Source organism: Primulina huaijiensis, chromosome 5 (genome assembly GCF_012295235.1).
Source record: "Primulina huaijiensis isolate GDHJ02 chromosome 5, ASM1229523v2, whole genome shotgun sequence".
Classification (NCBI taxonomy): domain Eukaryota; kingdom Viridiplantae; phylum Streptophyta; class Magnoliopsida; order Lamiales; family Gesneriaceae; genus Primulina; species Primulina huaijiensis.
In genome coordinates this window covers 5,027,176-5,049,758 of record NC_133310.1, presented here as the reverse complement: position 1 = coordinate 5,049,758, position 22,583 = coordinate 5,027,176, and the positions used below count along the sequence as shown (strand labels likewise).

General features: G+C 32.8%; 2 protein-coding genes across 6 annotated transcripts; one reads left to right on the top strand and one right to left on the bottom strand.

Moving 5' to 3' along the window:
* Positions 1 to 2,971: 2,971 nt before the first annotated feature.
* LOC140976511 (uncharacterized) lies at positions 2,972 to 6,303 on the bottom strand. Of its 4 annotated transcripts, none has more exons than XM_073440725.1 (6): positions 6,154 to 6,303; positions 5,938 to 6,052; positions 4,008 to 4,243; positions 3,797 to 3,887; positions 3,331 to 3,397; positions 2,972 to 3,239 (listed from the first exon to the last, which is right to left on the bottom strand). In XM_073440725.1, the coding sequence occupies exons 2-6, from the start codon at positions 6,009 to 6,011 to the stop codon at positions 3,186 to 3,188; spliced, it is 522 nt and encodes a 173-aa protein (XP_073296826.1). In that variant the 5' UTR covers positions 6,012 to 6,052; positions 6,154 to 6,303; the 3' UTR covers positions 2,972 to 3,185. The 4 variants fall into 4 exon arrangements, with proteins under 4 accessions (XP_073296826.1, XP_073296828.1, XP_073296830.1 ...); XM_073440727.1 differs by having other exon boundaries at positions 5,986 to 6,052; XM_073440729.1 differs by having other exon boundaries at positions 4,008 to 4,248; positions 5,986 to 6,052; positions 6,154 to 6,286.
* A 5,133-nt stretch (positions 6,304 to 11,436) lies between these two features.
* Positions 11,437 to 15,536, top strand: LOC140976510 (uncharacterized). 2 transcript variants are annotated; one of them, XM_073440724.1, is made up of 5 exons: positions 11,437 to 11,616; positions 12,037 to 12,621; positions 13,266 to 14,525; positions 14,611 to 14,681; positions 15,085 to 15,536. In XM_073440724.1, exons 1-5 carry the CDS (start codon positions 11,506 to 11,508, stop codon positions 15,404 to 15,406), a joined length of 2,349 nt encoding a protein of 782 aa, XP_073296825.1. In that variant the 5' UTR covers positions 11,437 to 11,505; the 3' UTR covers positions 15,407 to 15,536. The 2 variants fall into 2 exon arrangements, with proteins under 2 accessions (XP_073296825.1, XP_073296824.1); XM_073440723.1 differs by having other exon boundaries at positions 15,070 to 15,536.
* The last annotated feature ends 7,047 nt before the right edge of the window (positions 15,537 to 22,583 follow it).

Sequence of the window (22,583 nt, the reverse complement as noted above, 5' to 3'; positions counted from 1 at the left end):
GGAGTTTAATTACCTGATTTATGAGGCAGAAAAGTGAGAGAAAAGAGGAATATAGCCATGACTGCAAAACTGAGAGATAGCTGACGTTTTCTTGATTGGGCAAGGGCAGCCATGATCAGAATAACGAGGAGACGAGCGAGACAGACCAGGCTATATGTATATATAATTGATTGATGATCAGTTATATATATATTGACAAAGGAAATGTATTTATTTATAAGATTATTGTTGAGCTAGGAAAACTTGAAGTGGATGAAGTAAGGGTGAGGCTGTGAAGGGGACGAGTGTTTTTGGGCTAAGAGACAAGATTGTTGCAGACTTTGACAAATCTCCGCAGATTAAAATGACATCTCACACAAAAAAATAAAATAGTAATGTGTTTTTTTTTGGGGAAAATGGCATGTTTCTTGAGTCAGGTGTCGTGGAAAGTTGAAGTGACCATTGGAAAATCCTGCACCACCACAAATTTTGGTAATGTGTCGACAGTCGTAGTTCAAGTGACATCGAGTTCCGAACTGTGGTAAAAGTTTCCTTCATGTCCAGAAGGAGACGTGTTAGAAAAATTATTATTTTTAATTACATTGAGTTGAGAAAATACATCATTCAAAAAAATAAACATAAATGAAAGATTGATGTCTACATTAAATATTTAAAATTTATCACAATATACTAAAAAAATATTTGGAAAACTATGGATCTTCCTTTATTGCTCCAGATACCTCAAACCAATCATGTTAACATGTTAAATATTTATTACTTTATAAATTGTTCTTTATTCACCAATCATTCTGTCATAGGTTGAAAATGATGATTCAGAAGCAACACTTAAACATTGAACTGATGAACATCTCTTACAATTGCCACTGAGACTAGATAAAGTTGCGAATTAACTTTCCATCATTCTATAACACCGAAATTTTATGGAGTCAAGCAAAGTTTCTAAGCCATGTACAATTGGGATAGTATCCCAATATTTAAAATTTTATCTTTCATACTTGAAACAAAATCATTCATAACAGCATCGGTTATATAACATAAATCTTAGCAACATTTAAAATATATCTAGCTATAGTATATCTAGTTTGTGATTCTAATTTATCTAAATATAATTTTTTTTAGCAGTCCGAGTGTCATCAATCTAATGACATGTAACATTAAAATAAGATTCTAATTTTATATTAGTTCAAATATCATTTGTCAAACTAACTCTACAATCAATACTCAAAAAAGATGCAAAAATTAATGATTGTATGTATTTTTTGTATATATTAAAACTAATGATAACCTCCTTCAATGTAAGCATAGTCTAAAACAATGATCATTTAAAAGAAATTAACAAAATCATTTCTTGAAAAAATTACAATTTTAGTGAGGTAAGTTGTTTTATTGAGTTTCACTCTTATAACTTGTCAAATTTTTTTATCCAGTGACTTGAATTTTTTTCGTCGAAAGCCACTAAACTCATCGAATATTGTTTATTTGACGTTGATGTTTTCTATGTAACTTCTATAGCAAAAGTAGAGTCTATATTAAAAACATTAAATAAATCTAAACAAACGAACAGAAAAAATAAAATAAAACAACATCCGATATTTCATATTGGGTGAAAAAAAATATCGCCGTTTATCTTTATTTTTGGTTAGATAAATTTTAATATGTATAATATATCCGGTAACTAGGATTTTTTTTTGTTTGGATTTTTTTCTCAAAGCCACTAAATTAACAAAAATATTGTTCATTGATATTGATCCTCTCATATGTTGCCAATGCGATAAGAATGAATGGCAACGATAAGAATGAAACCAAACTTTGACAAATAACATTACTAAAACTCAAAATAGATGAACTTACATAACTATAATTGTGATTTTCCTTTGTTTCTTTTAACCATCCATAATGATAAGATTATACTTAAAAAATTATATACATATATCCAAGCAAGAGACAATGTTGAAAACAAAACAAAAAATAAAATTATTTTTAAAAATTGAAATCTATAAGGGGATATATAAAGATGGACTACGGCTTGTATAGTTCATTTTTACGTAATTATGGTTTGATTTTTTGATTGACGGTGTTTCAAATGCTTAATCCGATAATCAAACATTTTATTACGGTTTAGTTCGATTTTATAGTATTACGGTTTGGTTTATAAGATCGATTTATATGATTTAGCAAACAAATTCAATTAATTCATCATGTATTGTTCAAAAAGGTGTAAAATAATAATTTAAATTCAATTTCTATAGTTTTCATTCGGTTTTTCGGGGTTAAAATTATTTAATGTTATAATCGAATTATTTCAATTTATTTTTTTAGTAAGGTTAAGTTATTTAGATATTTTATTATAGATTTGCTAATTGTATGTTATAAATTAAACTAATCTATATTGTAGTACAACTATAATTAGTTACACAAATTTAATAAATAGAAAAATATATAAATAGAAATAAAATAATATATATTTGAATTATTAACTAATAATCTAAATATAAATAAATTATTTATTTACTTAAAGTACCATCAAAATGATCGATTCGGTTAACATAAAACCATAATCAAACTATAATAATTTCGATTTTATGTTATAAAACCAAAATAAAAACTTCGAATTACAGTTCGGTTTGATTTTCAATTTTTTTCTGATTTGGAATTCGATTTTCCGGTTTAGACCATATTATGCCCACTCTAGGGATATGCACCAAATTTAGTCTCCAGACATCTCCAAAATATTTCGGTGCACAAAAACAGCCTCTAGTCCATCCAACTCCACTTCTACTGCTATAATATGGCCAATTAGTCAAGATTTGGTGAACCCATGAAATTGGGAAGGAGTTGAGTTCGAGCTGCTGGGTGATTTTATATCTTTAGAGCCATGCTCCAACAAGATATTTCTTTTGTATAATTATTGTCAATTGTGCATCTAAATATCTGACAGATTAAATATGCATTTATCCACAGAGACAACATATGATGCAGACCCTCAAACATATATAAAAATAGCATGTAAACAAGATGGAAATAGTTGCAAGGGTCAGACTTCAAGAATCATTTTTATGACCCAAATAAAAATGGCATGCAACAACAATTTTCTGTCCAATATGCAACATACCTTTCAGTTAAGTAAAGAGTTTACTTGATTTCATTAACATCGACCCGTGATAATTACTCTAATTATTTTTTATTCAGTCGTACATTCCTTCCTGCTCCCAAATATCAACAAGAAAATCAACCATTTCCTGCCAATTAATCATCGAACCCATCATATAATGGTACACATAAACAAATTAACACGCACATAACGCTACAAGGGAGCGGGAGCAGACTTACCCCAAGCGGAATAGGTTTACGAAATGGTTTGTTGCTGCTTAGTAAACTATCATAGGTCGCATTCCAACTGCAAAGCCAAAATTTTAGCAATTAGAGACAGAACTTTTGAGACAAAAATACCAAGAGGGGAGCCAGGGATAGAAGGTGGTTCAAGAAAAGGTATAAATTTATGCTGTTCTCATACTTTGTTCGCAAATTTTATCAGTTCATACGTTGGGATGGTCGGTGGTATGTAGAAGAAACATTCCATACAAAGTATAAACACCAAAAGAATTCAAGGGTTAGAGGGAGGGAGAAGGGACAGAGAGAGAAGTAAAGGGAAAGAGGAACATAAGTACTTGAACTACTTTATAGGCTATGAAAATGAAGATTTGGAAAACAAGACGTGAACTGATCTCAACTTAATTTGTTGAAGTTGTTTAATATCTGTGGCGCTGAGTTATGCCAAAACACCGTAAAATCTTACCTTAGTTTGGGCTCGAGGAGCTGTTGTGACCGACTCTCAGGCCTTTTATTCCCCGTCCATTTTTGTCTACTCTGGTTCCAGAGAAGAAAACCTACAGCAAAGGGCCTCTGCGCTTAGATTTCACTGATCCACAAACCAAGTGTGATGATGATACAAATGCTTGGGAAGAGTTGAATCACGAAGAAAAGAGTGAAAACAGTAATGATCTTACCATGATTAACAAATTCAGATGGTTTCGCAGAAGTGCTAGCACCAAGGGCATCATGTGTCAACGAGACGCATCCATCCAATGACGCATTACTATTGTCCATTTCACAAGTTCTGGTGGTAAAAAAACTCTCTGATCTGCTAGTTTTTGATGCTTTCCAAACTTGGCTATTCTGTCCTTTCAAAGGATCATCAGCTGCCGAAATCAGTTTGGGTTTGGTATCACACCCAAGACAACCACTGCTCTGTTCCAAATTGTATTACATGCTGTAAGAATTCAACTTAATCTAACAATAATACCTATGGTATTCCTCTATTTTTTTTGTTCAAGCAACACATGCATGCACTGTCTTTCTCCATGCGTTTTAACCAATCCCTTCACCCCTTTTTCAGATAGAACAGGGAAGTTCAATCAAGTTTATTTACTCAGGAAAAATCTGTTGTCCTCATATTACCCATTCAAGGTACTTGATTCATTAAGTCACCAAAGTTTCTAGGAATTGTAGATATCAGGCATTTCCCAAATCCACTCATCCTTGTCAAGCAACATGTAACAGTGTCGCAACTCCGACATCTAAAATAACAGATTGAAGACTCCAGTCTCCAAATAAAACATTCATTCTACTATTTTCACACCTTGGAGCAAGAACACAAAGCAAGCACATTCCCCCACACCCACATACTTTTTGTTTTACATAATGATGCAAATAAATAAAACCACAAAAACTTGCAAATAAAAAAAAACAATCACATGCCCGTTTGACTTGGCTCGTGTTAAATACCTTATAAGCTTTTAGAGGCAATAAAATGTTTTAGTAGTTGATATGCTCCAAAATAGAATTTGAAGATTAAGATCTTGCAGCGTTTGAACAAAATAAGTTGACTTGTAAAAATCAAGAGAAAACAAAAACAAATCATTGAGCAGGAAGGAGAAAAAAATAAAAAGAAAATAGATTTAAGAGTAATTTGAGATATAATGATAAACATTAAGGTTATTTTGAATAAAAATCATGTGATCTTAAATATTAAATTGATATTGTCTTACTTTTCTAAAAGATCTAAGAAGCTTAAGCATTGTAAGATCTTTTTTAAACGGTTTTACCAACCACTTGTGAATTATCTTATGAGTTACCAAAAATCCATAAGTTAACTGGATAAAGAACACTCATCACTCTGAAGCTAGAATTATAGAGTAAAAAGACTTCATAATTGAGACAAACATATTATACTTTTTATTCCAAATCTTAGAGGTATACGTGACCGAGACCAAGAAACAAACCTGAAACCGTGATTACCGGATGCCAAGAAAAAAAGGAAAATAATTTTAGTTTCGAACCAAAACTTAATAGTTCGTGTTTTAAACCAAAACCCGACCGAACCAACAGCAAAAACCAAGAAAACTGAATCAAACCCAAATGTAAACTGAAAAACTTTTTAATTTTATACTGACCCATTATCATTATCTCNTGCGGTTTTAACTGATACTGAATATCTGGTTAGCTTTTGGTTTGGAAAAACTTTTAAACTGAAACCAACGGTTTCGAACTTTAAGAAACCAAAACCATCAAAACTGAACAGATACACACCCCCAGCTAATCTAATCAGTCCCAAATAAAGTAAGATACAATTCAGAACAAAAAATTGTTGTACTTTACCGAACCAATGCACAAAGATGAACAAGTAGATCCCACCATTAATGATCCATATTTATAGCTCAATCAAGAGTCCTACCAACAGGGTGGACCCAGATTTGGAATCAGATGAACAAAAGTAAAATTTTCCTGAAACTTGTAATTTTGGAAAAATATGCATAAAAAATAAATTCCTTTTCCAAAGTAAATCCACCGACCCCACCGGTCCTTCCACGATTCCAAACAGAAAACAGCAAAAATGGCTCACACCGAGAATCGCTAATTTGAAAAGCATACACGTACCCCATGCAGGCGAAAAGATAAAGAACCAGGGCTCCAATGGATACGAACCGTAGCAGGGCTCTGAACACCAACATCGAGAACAGGAAGGACGAACAAACGAATTTGTCAAGCAGCCCTGGAATTCCAAGAAAAGTAGTAATTATTTCACATGAATTTTGGAAAAAAAAACTGAATTAAATGTATACACAAATCACGAATAAAAAAGATGAATTTCACCTGAGAGAGAAAGGCATTCGCATTTCTCCCTCCTTTTCCCTTCCTGAAACCGATCGACTGTTCCAATTGAATGCCTTTTGAAAAGATAGGGTGCTCCTTTTATGTTTCTTCTCCGCGATATTGGCGATTGTTAAAAAAATGGGGATTTAGGTGTCACAATAAATAAATATTTTTAAATTTTAAAAACATAAAATAATAAAAAAAGACAAATTTCTGATAAATCCCCATTCTTAAACTAAAAGATTTTTTCAGGTTTTTTGTTCGTTTTGTCGGTGGTTTTGGTATTTGTTGTCGAGTTCTTTGTAAAACTGTAAACCCTCTAATATTTTTTATTGCTATGTTTCATTTCTTTAAAGAGTATGCTGTTAAGTTTCTTTTACTTTTGAGATCGGGCTTTGGCCTTAGTGGTCTCACCCACTTTTCTTCTGTACTTAGTTCAAGTTCGAGTCCTTCCCACCCCATAGTTTAGGAATTATTAAAAAAAAATTTCTTTTACTTTTAGTGTGTTTTCAATTAATCTAGTGATTGCTTATCATGCTTATTTTTCTACAGTTGTGAATTTATAGAGGCTTGTTTTAAACTTGGTGATTGTAATTTTATGAATAAGTTTATGAAGAATCAAATGATACTATTGTAAGTCGAATCACGTGTATCAAAATGTAATCGGTTTCATGGGCGAGACCACAATCGACGCAGTTACAAAGAAGCCATGAACTATCTTTTTTTTGGGTGAAAATAGTGTTGAGTTGTTTGATTTACGAGCAAAACATCGTATACTCGTGTATTTTTACCTTTCAGAATTATGATTGACCTAAAAACAACTCATAGACTTTCCCATACACGGAAAAAAGATTGATAGAACAAAAGATTAACGAGGACGCATCTACAAGACGATGTATGTGATCTAGTGGTTGTATTGGTGGCACATTGTTGTCTTGATTACCTTTTTACTTTACGGTATCTTAGTGTGTGAAAAAATTATACTCGTTGAATATTTGACTTCATTGTACGATGTGGAAAGATATGGTCGGTGACTTCATATATTGTTTATGTGATGACTTGTTACTAGTTGATATTTGTTAATTTAATGCAATAACTTTGTCCACTGTATTATGTTTGATGTTTTGACATTTAAATACTTGATGGCTGTGAAATATTCTTCCTAAAGAGTAACATGTGATGACTTGAGAATTTCATGTAAAATTATGGCACATCATAGGGAAATTTGAGCATATATTTTGAGATGAAGTATTGTTGTTTTGTTCCAAACTTTTATGTATATTTATTGCATAAAATTTAGGAAAACAATTTTGTACGATGATTTTTATCTACCAAACACCAGACAGTATCAACAGTATTATTGGTACAAAATATGATAATTTGGGGATAATGTAACGCAATTTCAATGTATTCCGTGTAAATTATGATACACATAGGGGAAATTTGAGCATATATTTCGAGAAGAACAAATGTTGTATTGCTCAAAACTTATATGGATATTAAGGAGTAAGAGTTCAGAAAACAAATTGTCACCATATTTTAATCTACCAACCACAAGATACTTCAATATTATTATTGACACAAAATATGATAATTCGGAGATAATTGAATTGAATTTCAGCGTATTTCATCCAAATTATGACACATAACGGGAAATTTTGAACATATATTTTGAGGAGAACCACTATTTTTTCTTTATCCAAAATCATACGTATATTTAATGCATAATAAAAGTTAGGAAAACAAATTCTTATAATGACATTTATCTACCAAACAAAAAATACTATCGATATTATCATGACATAAAATATGATAATTTGGGGATAATCTAATACAATTCTAGTATATTTTGTGTAAAATATGGCACATAAAAAGGAAATTTTAGCATATATTTCAAGAGGAACCAATGTCGTATAGAGCCACTCATATGTATATTTAAGAAGCAAGAGTTAGGAAAAAAAATTTACTACGATTTTTATCTACTAAACACAAGACACTATCAACATTATTGTTGACACAAAATATGATAATTCAGTGATAATCTAACGCAATTCCAGTGTATTTAGTGTGAATTATGGAACATAAAGGAAAAATTTGAGCCTATATTTCGAGATAAACGAATATCGTCTTGATCCAAACTCATATGCATATTTAAGGAGTAGGATTTAGGTAAACAACTTCTTATCATTCTTTTTATATATCAAACACAAGACGCTATCAACATTATTATTGGCACAAAATATGATTATTCGGAGATAATCTAATATAATTTCAGTGTATTTCGTGTAATTATGACACATAACGGGGAAATTTGAGCATATATTTTGAGGAGAACGACCACTTTTTTTAAAATCCAAACTCATATGTATATTTAATACATAAAAGTTAGAAAATCAACTTTTTATCATGATATTTATATACTAAACACCAAAAACTATCAACATTATCATGACACAATTTATGATAATTCAGGGATAATCTAACACAATTATAGTATATTTCGTGTAAAATGTGGCACATAAAAGGGAAACGTTAGCATATATTTCGAGAGGAACCAATGTCGTCCTGAGTCAAATTCCTATAATTTTTTATCATTACTAAATACAAGACACGTCAACATTATTATTAGCACAAAATATGACAATTCAGGAATAACCTAATGCAATGCTTGTGTATTTTGTGTAAATTATGCCACATAATGAGGAAATCTAAGCATATATTTTGATGGGAACCACCATCTTTTTTTTTTTTTAATCCGAACTCAAAAGTTAGAAAAACATCTTATCGTGATATTTATCTACCAAACACAGACACTATCAACATTATTATTGCCACAAAATATGATAATTTGGGGATAACTTAAATTAATTCTAATGTATTTCGTGTAAATTATGACACATAATGGAGAAATTCGAGCATATATTTTGAGAGGAATCACCGTCATCTTCACTCAAACTCACCATGCATCATATTTTAAACGAAATATACTTGAAGTGCGTTAGATTATTTCCGAGTAATCATATTTTGTGCAAATAATTATTTTGATAATGTTGTTTGTTTGTTAGATAAAAATAATGATAGGAAATTGTTTTCTCAACTCTTATGAGTTAAATATACATATGAGTTTAAATCAAGACGACATTGTTCTTCTCAAAATATTTGCTCGAATTTCCATGCAATGTATCATAATTTAAACGCAATAATCTGGAATTGCATCATATTGTACTCGAATTTACATATTATGTGTCAATAACAATATTGATATTGTCTTGTGTTTGGTGGACAGAAATCATAGTAAGAAGTTGTTTTCTAAAGTCTTATGAATTAAATTATACATATTAGTGTGAATAAAGACAACGGTGGTTCTTCTAAAAAAAATGCTTAAATTTCATCTTTTTGTGTTATAATTTACACGAAATAAACTAGAATTAAATTAGATTATACTCGAATTATAATGTAAATGTACATTTCCATTCTCTTTGTTCTATCTCCATTTCAACGGCACACAAAGCAAAATCGATCGACTGACAGCCGAAGTTAAGTGACGAAAAGTCAATGAGCAAACTGCCGAATTTGAGGCAATGAGCATGCTGCTGAATTTGAGGAAATCAATTTCATAATATTTCATGGAAAATGTGACAAATAACAGAAAAATTTGAGTATATATTTTGATGGAAATCACCATCGTCTTGATCCGAACTTAAATGTATATGGCATAAATTCCGATAGAAATCGTCGTCATCTTGACCCAAACATATACGTCTTTTCAATGATTAAGGTTTACAAAAACTATTTCTTATCATGTTTTTGATATACTAAACACAATATACTAGTAACTAATTAAATTTTTGACATAAATACATTAATTTCGGCACAAATTAAAACAATTTCAGTATAATTTATTTGCAACTTGGTACATAACATGAGAAAATAAGCATATATTTTGAGGAAAATCACCGTCATTTTGAACCAAACTTATATGTATTTCCAATGAGTAAGTTTAGAAAAACTACTTCTTATCATGTTTTTTCATCTACTAAACACTTGACACCATCAACTAAATTCTCAGCATAAATAGGTTAAATTGGACACAAATTAAAACAATTGTTGTATAATTTGTTTGCAATTTGATAAAAATGGATACTTCGAGCAAATACAAAGAGACACATGAAGAGTGCAAGGCAAGGAAGCATGAAGAGAAACACAACAACTAAGCATGGTTAAGGAAGATTCCACCAAAGAAACTCAGTTCACCCAATCCATTGAATCAACCCGAGTCTCAGAGTAAACCATGCAAATATGAAATATACAAATTTTAGATGCACCTCAGACAAAAATCAAACCCCTTAAATGCAAGTAGATGGGAAAATCTGCCAATTTCTTGGAGATTTGCAACCATACGTGAGGAAGATTGAACCTGGAAATCTGGAACATATTATGGATCGGCAATGTTGTCAGAGGAAGGCAAGCACGCCTGAGAATGGCCACCATTGTTTAGAAGGGAAAACAACGAAGATGGTCAAAGATAAAGAAGAAAGTGCAAGATTTGTCGGCCGGAAGAACTAGAGGAAGGAGATCACCCAATTATATATGATTCTTTTCTTTTTCAGTATTCTTTCATGAGTAGGTCTCTTGTGAGACGGTTTCACGAATCTTTATCTGTGAGACGGGTCAACCCTACCGATATTCATAATAAAAATTAATACTCTTAGCATAAAAAGTAATATTTTTTCATGGATGACCCAAATAAAATATCTGTCTCACAAAATATGATCCGTGAGATCGTCTCACAAGTTTTTAACTTCTTTGATATATAGTACAATTTCTACATTTAGTAGCATTTTTTTATTAATATATCCTATTAATTAAATTTTGAAAAACGTGTAATTATTTTTTTAATTATTTAAATAAAGACAAAATATGAAGTTTGTTTGTAAACTTTGTTTTTGAATGAATCTCTTAGTCTGTGTGAAAAACAAAAGAAGCCTATGTATTTGAGACAGAACGAGTGAGTTTTAACATTATAACTTTATTTATATTAATTTTATGATTAGATAATTTTTGGTTTACAATAAAATAATTATTTTGTATTTTATATATTTGATTTTTAATGTATTATAACAGAAATTATTATTTTTATTATAAAATCTCTACTAAAATAAAATCATCGATCCAAAAAAATCAATAAAACTTTACGTTTGAATGTCGGCAGAGTTTAAAAAATCTCAAAGGGGCATTTTGTAATTCTAGCATCGGGGGTATTCTGCAATTACGGCAAATTTGATTCCTCCATTTCAGTCCAAAAATCAAAAAGTGTACGCCCGACTTTTACGCGCCAAAAGTTCATTGACGATGGTTTCGCAGAAGAGGAGCTGCCACAAGGAAGCAGTTCCCAGCCAAAACTCGAATGGGTGCTTTTTAGATGATTTTCGGGCCATAATTTCTGTTTTCCAGTCACTTGAGGTTCGGGTTTTATTTACTTTTTCAGCGGATTTGCCATAGATTGGAGTTCTATGCTTGTCCTTGAAATGCCCATTGGTTTTTCGAAGAGTGTACTTCTTTTCTGTTTTTTTTTTTAAAAAATTTGTTTGGTAAGATTTAGGAGGGCTGTCGTGCAAATCTTCTTTGAAAACTGGCATTGGAATGCGAAAAGTGTAATCCTTTGTGAGTAGGGAATAAGATTTGCAGATAAAGACACCTCCTTTTTAACCCCTTCTATTCCGATTGATATTTTGTGAATTTACTTGCATGGGAAATGTTTTGAGGCAATTTGTAGGTTAGCCTGATCAAAATTCGTTAGTGCAGTAAGTCCCGAAACTATGAACCATAGCCAAAAGGTTTGCTACTTGTGATTTGTCGGTAACATTGGACTCTTTGTTACAGGGAATTAAGCCCCCAATCTTGAAGAAGTTATATTGCCTGCTTATCGGTATTTCTTCAAACGTGAAATGGAGTCCCAAGAATACAGTTGGTTCTGGTTACTTTGGCCTTGAAACGAGCTATATTGGGATCAAAGTGACATTTGAAGATGTTTGTGTGCTCTCTAATTCACTCTTTGCTGAATTAGCGGAAAGATTTGAGAAAATTTCCTCTACTTTGTTAGACATTTCCGAAAATGAGAGTCGGAGTGAGAACGAAACCGAGTCCGACCTTCATTTGCTTGATGATGTCGAAGTAGTGAATTTGCTGTTGCGATGTTGCATGCTGCTCTTAACTTTACTTGCGGCGCAACAAAATCTTATGCTAGAAAAAGGGCAGATTCTTTTAAGAGTAATTAAGAAGTTGTGTTCTCCGATTTGGGTTGAGAATAAAGGCAAACATGTCTTCATATATAATAAATCAGTTTTTCGTCGGTGCGATCCTGGCAGCAAAGGTTGCTCCACCTCCTTTGCTGAGGACTTCACTGCTTCTTTACAAATTTTGGAGCCTTGTAATCATCTTCATTTTTTCATGAGTGCTATGCTTGAGGTAATTTACTGCCTTTGAATGTACATTCATGATCAATCACTTGATGGAGAGAATATGTACTTTTTATTTTCTATGAGGTTCCTGGGTTTACAATTTGGTGGCGTTTAATTAGAAATGATTAACTGTGTAGAAGACTGGATGTTAACAGACATGTATTTCTGGACAATGATTGAGTAAAACATTCTTCATAAGATATACATGACATGCTCCAACAGGACAAAATTCTAGAATTTGATATAATTCTAAGGTTTATGCAATATTTTTTGGTTTGGTTTTTTACTTGCGCACACATAAGGAGGTGGAATGCATTTGTCCACTAACTTGACCTGCATAACCTGCACACTCCCCCTTCTCATCAAATACATTTTTTTTAAAATAACAACTGTATCTTATTAAAGTGATAAATAGTTGGAATTCAACTAAGAGTAGGAAGTGGCACATTTCTTTCAATCCCTTCTATTAACACATATGGTAGTGCCACTTGAAAATTTGCTTCATGATCTTTCTTATGTAGTTTGGAAGAAATAAATGCCTCTTTATATTGTTTGCGTGGACAAAAGTTTGTCTATCGTTTGACCCAGATTTTACTGGATCTTTAACCAAATTGTAGTCAAGTTTAAATGTAACTGAAATTTTGTGCACAGGTGTTTGTAGATGAATGTTTTGTGAATGGACACTTGAGACGATATTTCAAGATGATTTGTTCTGTTGCTTCGAAGAATGAAACACTGTTAAATCCTCATCCTTCTCAGGGGGATTTTGGGATTGTGATGGAAGCCATATGCAATCATTTTATCCTCTCATTTTCTGACAAACAAGCATTTGACGATTTTCTCAGTCGATTATTTTCAGCACATGCTGAGGAAAATAGATATTCATTTGTAGCTCCAGCTTTAAGTGTGAGTACAGCCGTATCATTGCTTTTTTGTCCTATTATGAAATCTGGGCCAAAATATATGCAAGCACATCTGATTTTTATGGTTTCTAGAGCTACTCAGGCTGTGATGAAGATTGAAAGTTTGAAACCAGATCGTAAACTAGTCAACTGTTTCTTGGCAATTTTTGAAAAGTCAGTCAGTTTGTACAAGTCACATATGTCTTACTTGCAAAAAGATGGCTACTCTACAAGTGCCAGCGAATGCGCTATATCTGGTACATCAGATGAAACTGCTCATCTACCCTTTGATTTTCTCATTTCACTCGACACAAAAAAAAGGTTTGATGGTCTACTTGCCAAATTAAATCATGCTTCGAATCAGAGGTTGCATGATCGTTTCTCTAAAATTAAATCTGAGCTGGTCTGTTCTTCTATAAGAGTAGTAAAGGAGTTCCAAAATGTTTATGGCATATCTTGCCACGATGACATTCTAGCCATCTCAACCTGCTTGATTCACCAAGTTTCTGGAAGCTTTGATGAAATTACAAGGTATTCAATGGAGGCTATGACTATGCAGGACAGATATCTTCTAGCTTCCTTATTGAAGTTAATGGGCACATCACTGCTAGGAGTCATTTGGTGTCTCAGAAATAACAATGACTTGTGCTGCCTGAACACTTCGAAAGATTTCTCCTCGAGTAAGGAATATGATTTCATTTTGGGGGCAGTGACCTGTTTCAGAGATTTTCCAACTGATCTACCGTTGCAACAGTATTTATCAAATGTGTTATCATGTCATTCTGAGGGAAGCAAGGATTCCAAAATGATGTTTCTGCATTTCGCAGGACTGATGTCGCTAAGCTTTTTCTGTGGACTTGATTGCTTAGTGAAGGGTAGTTTGTTGACAATTCTGGGACTATTGAATCTATTCATCTTTGAAGAGGGTGGGTTAGATGCATTAAACAAAATGGTTGATTCCAAAACAGGATCGCTGTCATCTGGATTTCCTGTCGTCAGAATCCAGGAGGTAGCTGCTGTTTTGTTCTTCCTTTGGGCCTTTCTATGTAACCTCTGTATAGTTTCAAATGTTCAATTTTTTAATGATGATGCAGACCATGGTGGATCAAAACCCCAGCATCGTAGTTGCATCAAAGTTTCAGAAGATAAGGTCATTATATTCACGGTAAATGACATTGATTTGTGCATTTGTTTTAGAAATATGTTCCTCCAGAATGCCATTTTTCTCCTACAACATAATGCGAAGCATTTGCATGACTCATTATTTGCTGGCCATCATGAAATCCTATTGCAACCACCTCAACTTCTCTCAGACCAAATTTTAAGCGAGCTCCTTTAATGCAGTCAAATTTAAGATAATGGAGCTTCCGTCTTCAATCATGTTGTAGAAATTGAAACTCGATTGCAAACACCTTCCTAACCTGAGTTTTCAAGTAGAAGGGACACATGCAAACCACGACCATATTTTCCATGCATATATGGTGGCTTTGTGTCTGCTGATTTTAATTGGGTTCTATTTTCTAATTTAAAATGGCATGTCAATTCTTGTTCGGTATGAACGATAACAGGTGTAAAGAAGTGGCAAACGTGAGCTCACAAAGTGGTTTAGCAACTGGATCGCATATGGAGGCTGTTGTGGGATTGGAAGAAGAGACAGAAGAGACGAGTAACGGAGAGATCTTCTTGAGTTGCATGATGGGTGAAAGAACATCTGGTTTTGAGGATCTGGTTGATTTCATTGAATGCAAACAAGGAAAAGATTACACAGCTTGGTTAAAGAATCGTCAGAGATACCGCAAGCGGAGATTTGAGAAACTGGCTGTGTTAAGGTGGAAGAGAAAGAAAAAGACTCTGAAAACCATGAAGGGAAGAAGCCTTAATCAGGCATAGCCAATATGTATCTTGTAGTTAGGCTTTAAAAAGAGCAAAACAAGAAACTGGTATTTGGGCCATTTTGTATATCTTGTTTGGCCGTTGTGCATTTTGTCATTTTCGTATTATAAGAATATTATTATGATTATTCACTTCACCTGATCTGTGGTCATAATCAACGCAAGAATTCATCAAAATTTTTTTTTATAGAAAACTTATTAACTTAAAATTGCATTAGATCGAATTTGGATCGATAAATTTGAAGCAAATCTCTTGACTTTGTCCCACAAGCTCGCCAGCTGGCAATTGCTGGTATTGTCAACTCGTGTTGTAATTGCGGTCATGTTGTTTGTAGAAATAATCAAAAATCTAAATGAAAATGGTCGGACTCTCTCAAAAATGGGCCGATTAAGTTGAAATTTGACTAGAGCTTGGTCCCAAAAATAAAATGAAATCAAGTGGGAACTTACCCGAAAGAAAATTTATGCTTTAATCTGGATATTAAAAGTGGGGAGATTTTTGAATTAGTCCGTCCTTGATCAGTTCAAAACTTTCCATTGCATCATCCATTCTTCAGTTAAATAAACACTAATTTAGTCCGTAGATATAATGCCATAAACAGTTGACATTTAATATTTTAATTATTTTTAATTTATACATAAAATGATTTATTAAATTTGTTTACATGGGACCAATCTGTTGAACTATTATAAACATTAGCAGCTTCCAGAAGCAGACGAGAATTGAATATTTTTTCCACCATATTCGCTATATCCCAGTTAATTAATCACATTTAGCCATAAAATTATTACATCCCAACAAAAAATATTCTCTTTTTTTTTTAATAAATAACATATTTTTTTTAGTTTTAATAGAAGATTCGTCTTTTTCCAAAGTTTTTTTTTTTAATTCATTGACCTTTTTTAATCTCTATTCTATTTGTTAAATTAGGTCTGGGCCAAAAAAAATTAGTTTAGGTTTGGTCGGTAAACGAATCAACAAACGATGGCTCCTCGTCCGATGAGGGTTGTGGTAGCTGGATCAGGATCCGGTGGGCACACCAATATTTCCTGGTTGAGTATGCCGAAGAACGGAGGAAATTAATGTACTTACATTTCTACTTCATTATCTTCAATTCTCTGCTCCCATCATACCTGCCTGCACGTAAACAAAACATAGACTCCTGATTAATAATAATAATAATAATAATAATAATAAAAATAAAAATAAATCACATTAACTAATAATAATAATGATTAAATATTAGATATATATTTATTATTGACCGGTTCAACATTTTCAGTGGATTCTGGTAAATCCACCCAGACCGTTGAATTATCGTAATGTGTTGAATACCCGACGAGATTTTGCAAAATCTGGTCCAAAATTTATCATATTTACAAATACAACCACTTGGAATAATTGCCAAAATCATCATCACTCTATGTTTTCTTGGACTATATTTGATTTCAAATATAGAAGAAATAAATTAAAGAAAGACGGTGAACAAAATAACAGGATATATATGAAATGACAAAACTGTCCTCGTCCAAGTTCAGACCCACCGGTTCAAACTTCGTATAACACACACACACACACACACATGGGGAAAAATTGGCTACAAGTCCTCGGCTTTGGACATCACACAGAGCCGGCTCTTCTGCGCCCGGAAATCGGCGCGGCGGCGCAGGCTATGGGAAGACGGACGGATCAGAGCCGAGAGGGCCCGCCTCATCAGATCACCTTCCACAGTTCCAATCCTAACCAAAGAGTTGGTCATAGCAGATCTCCGCATATTCAGGTGGTGGTGGCTCGAGCGATAGGACGACGTCGTCTGATTCGTGCTGTACCCAGGGGATAGGCTGCCTTTGTGGAGGCTGCACCTAAAGGAACCCGGGTGCGTAGTAGGGGAACACATACACGTCTTCTTCGGACCCGGATTCAACGACCGAGAGCTAGGTCTCTGGTGGTGGTGGTGGTGGTGAGCGGCGGGGAGTGGGTGCTTCAAGGAGGCGGAAAATCGGACGGACGGAGACGGGGAAACGGATCTTCCGAGGGTGACCCGGGTGGGGCTGGTCGGGCGGGGGATAATCGGATCGGATGGGGCTGGGAAGGTGCTGGAAGAGGAGGCGGAGATGGAGGAGGGGAAGAAGCGGCCCGACGGGGAGAGGGAACGCTGGAAGTGGCCCACAAGTGTGGTACCTCGTGAGGATCTATTTCTGGTTGACGCTTCCATCGGTTGTACCTTCGATTCCAAATATCAACTCATTGAATATTAAAATAAAAAAAAATTGGGGAAATTATTATTTATGGAGAGCCGTTTGGCTATCTATTTTGGCAAACATTACAACAAGTGAAGCATCGTTTATATAGGAGAAGACGGGGAGGGGTTGTTTCAGTAAATAACGCGAGATGAGGGGGCACTTTCGGCAATTTTTAATGGACCGGCGGTTGGTTGAGAGAAAAAGGGTGGTGAGTTGTGCCCCATTATCCAATGGGCTGTTGTTGGGAGAATATACCACGCTCGTTCTGTGTACGTTTATTGGACGCTCATGATGTTGATGATGGAGGAGGCGAGGACGAGATTGGTGCGTGTGATTCACGTCCTTTTGGTTGGAGCTGGAGTGTAGCTTGGGGATAAATTCTAGAGGCGCCGAATATACCGCCATATGTCACGACATTATTGAGACAATTTCATGTGACCTTGTATAAATATTAGTGCAAACGATAAAGGACTTATTCGGATGTTTTTTGTTTATTAGATTTTGAAAATATTCTATATTGGAAAATAGATTTGAATTACATTACGATGATTTAAAAAATAAAATGATTTAAGTAGATTTAATTTCAAATCTATATTTCATATCCATTCGAAATCTTTTATGTATAAGTATATTTTTTGTTTCAATTTCAAATTTATTATCATATCATATGGATCATCTCACAAATTTTAATATTTTAATCGAGACACTATAAAATAGGAGTATGTTTCTTGTGAGACGGTCTCACGAATCTTTATCTGTGAGACGGGTCAACCCTACCGATATTCACAATAAAAAATAATACGTTTAGCATAAAAAGTAATATTTTTTCGTGAACCCAAATAAGATGTTTGACCCACGAAATTGATCTGTGATACCGTCTCACAAGAGTTTTTGTGATTGAATAGATTTACTCAACCAAATAAATATATTTAATATTATGAATTAAATTCATCTATTCAAATAAAATCTTATAATTTTACTAACAGTTGAGGTGATACGAGTTTATTAATATTTGTCATACTACAAAATCACATGTTTCTTATGAGACGGTATCATATTTCTATTTTCGTAAAACGGGTCCGTCCGATCCATAATTAAAGTGAAAAACAATATTTTTTCATGAATTAAATTTGGTTGAAGATCTGTTTCACAAAATTAACCAATGAAACCGTCTGAAATTAGTTTTTGTGATTATCAAAACTTCTATTCAAAGAAGCATTTTTATTGTCTGGATGATGATTATTATTAGCTATATGATAAGAATTTTAAAATTGATTTTAAATAACAAATATTTATGCGTTACGCAATGATATGCTGGTAAGATATAAATGCCTTAAAATAAAATAAATAAACATTCACGTGTGTACTAACTTACTCATAAATGCATATGGATGGTTTTAATAGATAAATAAATAAATAATTTGTGTGCTTTGGTACGCTAAATCCATTAATCACATAATCTAAAAGATAAGATCTTAAGTTAACTCATATTTGAGGATGAAATTCATCGTAGATCATAAATAACATTGTGAATATATGTTTGCTGATGTGCAAGCGATGAAGATAAATACATCAACTCGTTTCAAAGCTGTGAAATCATTCAGAAAAACTAGCGTTCTAGAGCACGTTTTGTGTGCTTGTTCAATCGTGATTATGTCACTAATTTGTTTTTATTTGATCAATTTTTGGAATTAGATTGTAGAATAAAGATAATTTGTAATTTAAATGAAATAGAGATAATATGATAATTATAAAATTTGATAGGAGCAATATGATAAAATCATACCGCAACGAATATGTGTATCAACTTTAATATATTAATAGATAATGTTAAAAAATTGTTTACAACTTATTTCGAAAAACAAGAATTCAATTGAGCAACGCTTGTTAGCACATTCTTTTATGAGTTTCAAAGATATTTTGGTCAAGTTGATAACTGAGAAAGTAGATTTGATAAGAGTATGGATGAAGCTAAACAAATCGCAAGTGAAATGAGAGTTCAAGCTATATCTCGGGAAAAATGTATTATCCGAATAAAGAAACAATTCGATGGTAGTTGTGATGATGAGATAACACAAACAACGGAAGAATCTTTTAGAGCTAATTATTTTCTCTTTGTTATCGATCGAGATATTTCTTTACTACAAACTCGATTTGAACAATCTGAAACATACTAAGCAACTTTTGAGTTTTTGTTTATTTTATAGAGATTAAAAAATATTGGTGATGATAGTTTGTTGATTGAGATCGTGTGAAAATCTTGAAAAATGTTTGAGGTATAATGATAGTACCGATATTGATGGATATGATTTATTAATGAACTTAACAATTTTGAAGTCCTCTCTAGCAGCAGAAGCAAAATAAAAACAAAAACAATTCATATGTCGAACTATTTAAAGAAAATGGACGTTTGCTATTCAAATACTTATGCTGCTAAAGAATTTTGTTGACTATACCAGTTACAGTTGTATTTGCAGAAATGAGTTTATATATGTTGAAATTGATCAAAATTTATCTTCGATTTACGATGTCTCAAGAAAAATTGAATGAATTGACTATAATATCAATTGATAAGAAAGAGCTTGAACATATTGATTATTCAAATTTGATCGACACTTTTGCCAAAAAACAACTAAACGAGTATTATTTAAGTGATTGTTTAGAATATTTTAGTTTTAGTATTTAATTACAGAGTAGGTCTCTTGTGAAACGGTCTCACGATCTTTATCTCTGAGACGGATGAATCCTACTGATATTCACAATAAAAAGTATATATATATGACGTTCAAAAACTTTATAATGTAATTAAGGCAAAAACTTATGTGAGACGGTCTCACGGGTCGTATTTCGTGAGACGGATCTCTTAAAATGACATGCATTATGAGTGTATTTGAAATTTACTTAAATTTTGTCCATATAAGTAAGTCAAGAAATTTGAAATTAATTGACTTGAAATATATCATCATAAATCTATCAATTTATGGACAACTATGAGTAGAGCTTCCCTTGGCTCACACTAGCAGTAGCGGACCCAAAAATTTGATAATATCTAGGCTACAAACTTTCTCAACAAAATGCAAAATAATAAATGTCATTTAACTACATAACAATAAAATTGGCAAAACAATCATTTTACACTTGAGAATCACGTAAAAGCTTGACAGTATCCCGAAAAATCATAATGCATGTTAAATGATTTAAAATGATGATTTTGATGAAAATATAATAATTTACGTTTAGGGGCAAAACGGTCATTTTACACTTGATAATTACGTAAAAGCTTGACAGCGTCCCGAAAGATCATAATGCATGTTAAATGATTTAAGGTATTGATTTTGATGAAAATATGATATTTTATGATTTATGATAAATCTGTGCAATTTTTACTGTTAAAATGTTATTTTTTGAAAGCTATGATATTTTATGCTTTAAAAGAAAAGGAAACAATATTTTGAGAGATGTGAATTGACTGTGACAAATGATATATGATATGTGGGAGATCCGTTTTAAGAAGGAACGGTGAACTTACAATTTTGTGGAGATGTCGTTAGGAAAAAGGACCCAGAAAGAGCCCGTTTACGAGAAAAGGCCCCAGAAAGAGCCCGACGATTGTATTTCTATGGCGGAGCCTAGTGCCCGCCCCCATGGGCCATGTAGAGCTGAAGAATGATCAGTTGACCACAGGATAAAAGCTAGTCACTTTCAAGGATCAAACTTCACCTAAAATGATAAATGATTGAAAGCTTTAAGATTTTACGATTTTATGATATATGATTTATTTATGCTTAAAATTATTTTAAATTGTTTATTTATGCTCAAAGTTATTTTAAATAAAAGTATGATTTTCAATGCATGTGATTGTATATGTATTATTTGCTACTCATGTTTAGAACGTGATGAGACATTAGACTCACTAGGTTTGAATGATGCAGGATTTGATGATTTGAGGAGGCACTAACGCTTGAGTGGATCGAGTGCGGCAGTACACTCCCGAGAGACTTTTATTTTCCGCATTAGCTTGTTAGATAAAAGATTTAAATATTTATGTTAACGATTTTATTAGGGAGTTTTATGCGTTATTTTATTGTTAGTTGATCTTTTTAAAAGGTCAATGCATGATTTTTGGTCAGTTGATGATTTAGAGATTTTTGTGTACTCGAGATTTCAAAGGTTAAATTATTATGATTTATGGTATGTTAAGTTATTTTATTTAATATTTTTGAGTTTATGATTAAAAAAAAATGTTGAATTCGTTTCAGTGCTAAGAGTTTGATCATAACAATTGATGTCAGAGCTAAGTTATGAGTTCAAATATCCCAAGAAGCACATTTCTATATTTCTTGGGTGGGATATTGGGTTAATCGTACATGAGTTAGAGTAGTACTGAGATGAGTGACCTCCTGAGAAGTTTTCAAGCGTTAAGCTGCTGACATTACGCCACTTGATCTGGTTGGCTAGGTGGGTCGTAAAAGAGTGACTTTAGATCTTAAATGGTAATAATGTCTCTGCTGGGAACAGAGCCAATGGTAGAGAAACGGTTAGACTGATATCTGAAATACATGAGTCAGCACCAGCAGATAGATACGCACCTCTCCGGACTAATGGCCTAACAATCCGACCCATTAGAACCTAAGTATGTGCAATTTGCACTACGACATTTAAAAGGAAATAAAGTTGCCATTTTTCTTTTTAAAAAAAATATGTCATACATTACTCTACGATCAAAACATAAATAAATAATAAAATTGCTAATAATAATAATATATTTTATATTAATTTACAGTAGAGATGATGTTTCAATCAAATGAGTGAGATTGGATGAATGACAGTCATGTTGTCTATCCAAAGAAATAAATATTTCTAAACAATTGATAACGAAGTTATTGTACAAATGTTTCAAAATATGAAGACTCAAAAATACAAATATTGAG